Raw genomic sequence first — 4821 nt, 5'->3', positions numbered from 1 at the left:
TACTGATTTTGTGTACGAATAATAGACAAACTTCCTTCCAGATAAACCAAAAATGCGGTAAACGACCATTGGGTTTTGCGGTTGAAGCGATTTCCAGCACCAATGTGGAAGCGTTGCTGAGTGATACAAGCGTGGGCGTGGACGTGAAACATTCATTGCAATTCCCTTTTACACCAATCAACTACTTCGTGAAGCTGCTTTCAAATAATAATTTTGACAAAATTTACTCGTGTATTGAGTTATTGGTGAAGCATTGCGCTGATGTCAATCTACCAGCCGAAAATGCAAAAACTCCAATTCAGAATGTTTTGGAAAATAACCATTTAGATGTGGACAATAAGATAAAACTTATGCACTGTTTCCTCAGTGATGCCAAATATGTTGACGTGAACGATGTGCGCACCAGGCTGATAAAACTGTTGCCCGATTTTGAACTATCGCCAACACACATTCAAATTGACAAAGAATGGACTGTAGATCGTTTCTTTGAGTGCTTGCATAATGAAAAAGAAATTGAATTTTTACGAGGCATCAGCTTCATTGCTATGAACAACCAAAATCGATTAACTGAACTGTTGACTGTCGTCAACGGTAACATGACACTTTTGACATTGGTCATCGAAAAAGCATGGAAATTTTCTGTCGAAAAAATTATTCGACTGAATGTTGATGTAAACGCGAAAGCTGGCAGCCTTACTCCGGTTGAGTATGCGATCAATGCGGGTCATTGGGAAATTTTGAAGCTGTTGTTGAGTTCATCGAAATTTGATTTCTCTCAATATGAGACGCTTCTACCCACAGCCACAGTCGCACAATACACTGACCGAAAAACGAATAATGAGAAGAATTACGTTAAATGTTTTGAATTGCTTCTGAATCATTCAAAAATCGACGTGAACGCAGTCGATACGCTCGGCTGTACTGCCCTTCATTATGCCATCCAATACAATGATTCGAAAACTATTGTCGATGTGCTGAAGCGTGGAGCCTATATTGGAATTAGAGATTATTTAAAACAGCCGTTGATTCCGAAAATTGATCCACAATTACTTGAAAAGCATTTCGATAGCTGTATCACCACTACAGGCAAACTAAGAGAGGAAGAACTGGTTTTCAATCTGGCAAATTTCATTCCATCGCAACCGAAACTTGATAAAGGTCGGTGCCATTTTCGGAAACGTATCTATGAAACGGAAGTTCTAAAACACGTATCGGAATGCAACGAAATGAAACATTTGGTTCGTCATCCATTAATCGAAGGCCTTTTACACTGGAAATTGGACGGTTTCAATGTGATTTTATTCGCCAATTTATTGTTTTTCGCAATTTTTGCAATCAATACAGTTTGGCTTATTTATTGGTTCAGCACAGAGTGTGCTTCTGAGCACTTTGCGGACTGTCTTGCTTCAAACGGTAAAACGAAACATGACTATACCCAGCCTTGTCCTACAATCACGAATGACTCTTTCTTTATGTATTTCTCATTTTTTTCAATGCTGCTTATATTGTTCATTCGCGAAGTGACCCAATTCATATTTTCTCCGTGGAGTTACTTGAAAAGTCTTGATAATTATTTGGAATTAGCTTTAGTCTATTTTTCTATGAAGATTCTCTTTGATCAGTTCACTATTATACGCTGTTACGCTGGGTCGATTGATAGTAAAAATATGTTGTGGAGCATATGTTTATCGTATATGGAGGTTTTGGAGTTAAATAAGCGACATCATAAAACTTCAGCAGTTATTACAATTTTTCTGATTACCTACGAAATTTTTGGTTTGCTTGGCGCGATTCCATTTTGGTCATTCTCCACTCATTATGTCATGTTGAAAACTGTCACCAAAAATTTCTTCAAATGCTTGTTAATGTACGCTATCATATTAGTCGCATTTACAATGGCGTTTTTCATTTTATTCAATGATGCAAACAATTCGTCAAATCTTTGTCTAACTGCAACCTCTAAAGCCTCTGCAAACTATGTTTCCAATTGCACCAACAAGACCAACCCATTCAGTACGGTTGGTTTGGCCTTATTTAAAGTTTCAACAATGGCAATTGGCGATATTGATGCTGATAGCATAAATTTCAACGAAAATGAGATAAGCTATGCGGTTTTCGCTGGCTTTATTCTATTGATTACAACTATTCTTGCAAATTTATTGAATGGCTTAGCGGTGAGCAACGCCACAGGTATCATTACGGAAGCGAAACAAACTGAACTGATTCAACGTTGCACATCTTTGACTCGCTTTGAAGATGGATTTTTCAATATTGCATATCGAATTGGGTGAGAATTTTTTGTTTCATACGATTATCACGGTGGGTTTAAACAAAATGAAGTGGCGGCTCGTTGCACACCCAAAAAAATGAAATTTTGGATGTACATTAAAATCGCCCAATTTCTACGAGTAACCCGTAGAAAGTACGTTTTGGATGTACAATTTACGGATGAGTAAACCATTGGTCTTATCGTGTTTTTGGAGGTTTTATCCGTATGTTGATTGTTGATGTACACTTTATTCGTACATTGTTGTACATTTAATCCGTACTTATCATGTGACAGTTCAACTGTCACAGTTGCAATTGTGAATTCTATATTTCAACCAATTTGACCTCATTCCGCTCCTCAGATATCTTTTTTGCAATTATTTTCTTAGACAACAATAATTTTTATTTGTGGAATCAAAAAAAATTGAATGAAAATGTTAAAAAAAAAAATCTGATGCGGGTTTGATTCGAAATTACGGAGAGGGCAGCCACATCAAGAATTCCTAACTTTGATCTGATGAGGCCGATCAAGGTGATTGATAAATGTAAGGTTGCTCGTAAAATTTGCAGCTAGTTTGTCTACCATTCCCACTTAGGTTAAAATGTGACTACAGGCTTGAAGCACAACAGACGTAGGAAGTAGAAAAAACTATTTGCTGATGGCGGAAGACTGTCATTTGGCAGGTGATGTTAATGACTGACAAGATGTTATGAATTTTGTCGTGTCAGTTTTTAACATGAACGTCATTTTTTAAAAGATTTTGCCAACTTCGATTTGAAATTATACTTTTTGGATATATAAGTCGGGAAATATTTTAAAACGAAATAAAACTTTTACAAAATCGTCGAATCTGAAACTAAAAAAGCACCACTGTGCCAATCAATTATTTACTTTACTTTTTAACCGTTAATTAGAAGCCGGTCGAAATTCACGTTGATTATCTCAACGGCCTGTTAGCTCAGCAGGAAAGTCTTAGCCTGACGTGTGAGAGGTACCCGGTTCAAATCCAGCTAAACTTGTTTTTTTTTCTTTTATTATTTATGCTTGTGATCCTTTTTCCAAACTAAAAAACAGATGATATGATATGATTGTATCATTACCAATCGTTAATTAGCTTTGATCTATTTTTAAATTGACAAATAAACGTCAAAGTCTGTATGACACTTACTGTACGTTTTAAATGTACATGGTGTACGGATGAGTAAACCATTGGTCTTATCGTGTTTTTGGGCGATTAAAACGTAGAACTTTTTTTGGGTGCATGTTCCGATTTTTCTTCCACATTTTATTTTCTGGTACATGCTAGAATTCGTCACAACGTCACAAGCACGTTTTTGAAAAGCTTTAAATTTGGGTTCTTCGTGGTTTCGAAATGATCAAATTGATCAATTGATGAATTCGCAAAGGTCCTCCATATACGAATCGCGCGGGATTTCGTAATCGCACTCGTACACAATAAATAAACCTTTTCATAGGGGGCTAACCTTGCTAGCGTCTGATTGTTACACTCGTTTTCGCATAAAAAAGTCCGTTGAAATTTTCCAGAAATTGGCGTTTTACTATTTAGTCACATGTATCAGAAAATAAAATCTGTGGAGGGGCGGAATGTCGAATGAGAAAACCCCCGTGATAGCCTTGATTTTTCATTGAATATTTATTTATAGAAACGTATTTTACCTGCTGTTTACAGTCTCACAAAACTCAAATCGAATGTTATTCGAGTGAGGACAAATCAGAATAACCGAATTGTTGGTGAGAATCGAAAGAAATGTTGCGGATCCGCTCGAATGAGTGACAGTGTTGTGAACGAAGCATTCATGCTGCTGAAACGGGTTGAAATGCAAGAGAAAGAAGTAATTGAAAGGAAACGAATTGAGAGACAATTTTTGAACATCGAAACGCTACTTGAAAAATTGTTTCAACAAAGATTGAATTGACACTAAAACACGACCAATTAAGAGCCCTGGTTTTGTTTCTCTTACACACACTGTCGTATTACTCAATTTTCTTTTTATAGCTCGAAATTAGGCTGTAGGTTTCTTCCAATGTGAAATGAAATGTCAAACCGTCATCCATAGAGGCATAACCTCAACACTATTTAAAATGCAATTGTCAAAATAACAAAGAAAAATAAGTTGTGGTTATGGTTCTATGGATGACATCGGTTCGTGTTCGGTTTATTTTGTTTGGCTCAACTATTGGAAGAAATCTATAAGAAATCATTGAAACAATCGGTAAAGGGTGGGGGGCTCTTACTTCAAAAATAACAGATATCGGTAATGGTGACGTTTGAAAGAAAACAAAATTGCGTCCCAAATGTATGATGATTTTGTGATTTCCTTTTTAACCTAAAACATCAAAAAAATTAAATTCTAACACTTCATATACCTTGCACGCGCATAAACACATCTTGTACGGGTACTGGACGCTATGCGGACCCGCCTGGTCTTTATGGTATCTTATCTTTTTTTAAGTTTCTACGTTTCTAAATACCGCTGTATTTACCTACTATAAATGAATATTTTACAGCTAAACATTGTTATTATATAGCT

At 36.3% G+C, this 4821-nt stretch overlaps 1 protein-coding gene across 1 annotated transcript; it reads left to right on the top strand.

Annotated features, from left to right (window-relative positions):
- Window positions 1-221: 221 nt before the first annotated feature.
- Window positions 222-4206, top strand: LOC119085484 (transient receptor potential cation channel protein painless-like; the record flags this gene model as incomplete). The annotated part of the gene is made up of 3 exons (XM_037195900.1): window positions 222-971; window positions 1701-2287; window positions 3960-4206. Coding segments are annotated over 3 exons (1584 nt in total), but the record flags the coding sequence as incomplete, so codon positions are not given.
- Window positions 4207-4821: the final 615 nt, after the last annotated feature.

This window comes from Bradysia coprophila, unplaced genomic scaffold (genome assembly GCF_014529535.1).
Source record: "Bradysia coprophila strain Holo2 unplaced genomic scaffold, BU_Bcop_v1 contig_94, whole genome shotgun sequence".
NCBI lineage: Eukaryota > Metazoa > Arthropoda > Insecta > Diptera > Sciaridae > Bradysia > Bradysia coprophila.
This window is presented reverse-complemented; position numbering and strand designations above follow the sequence as displayed.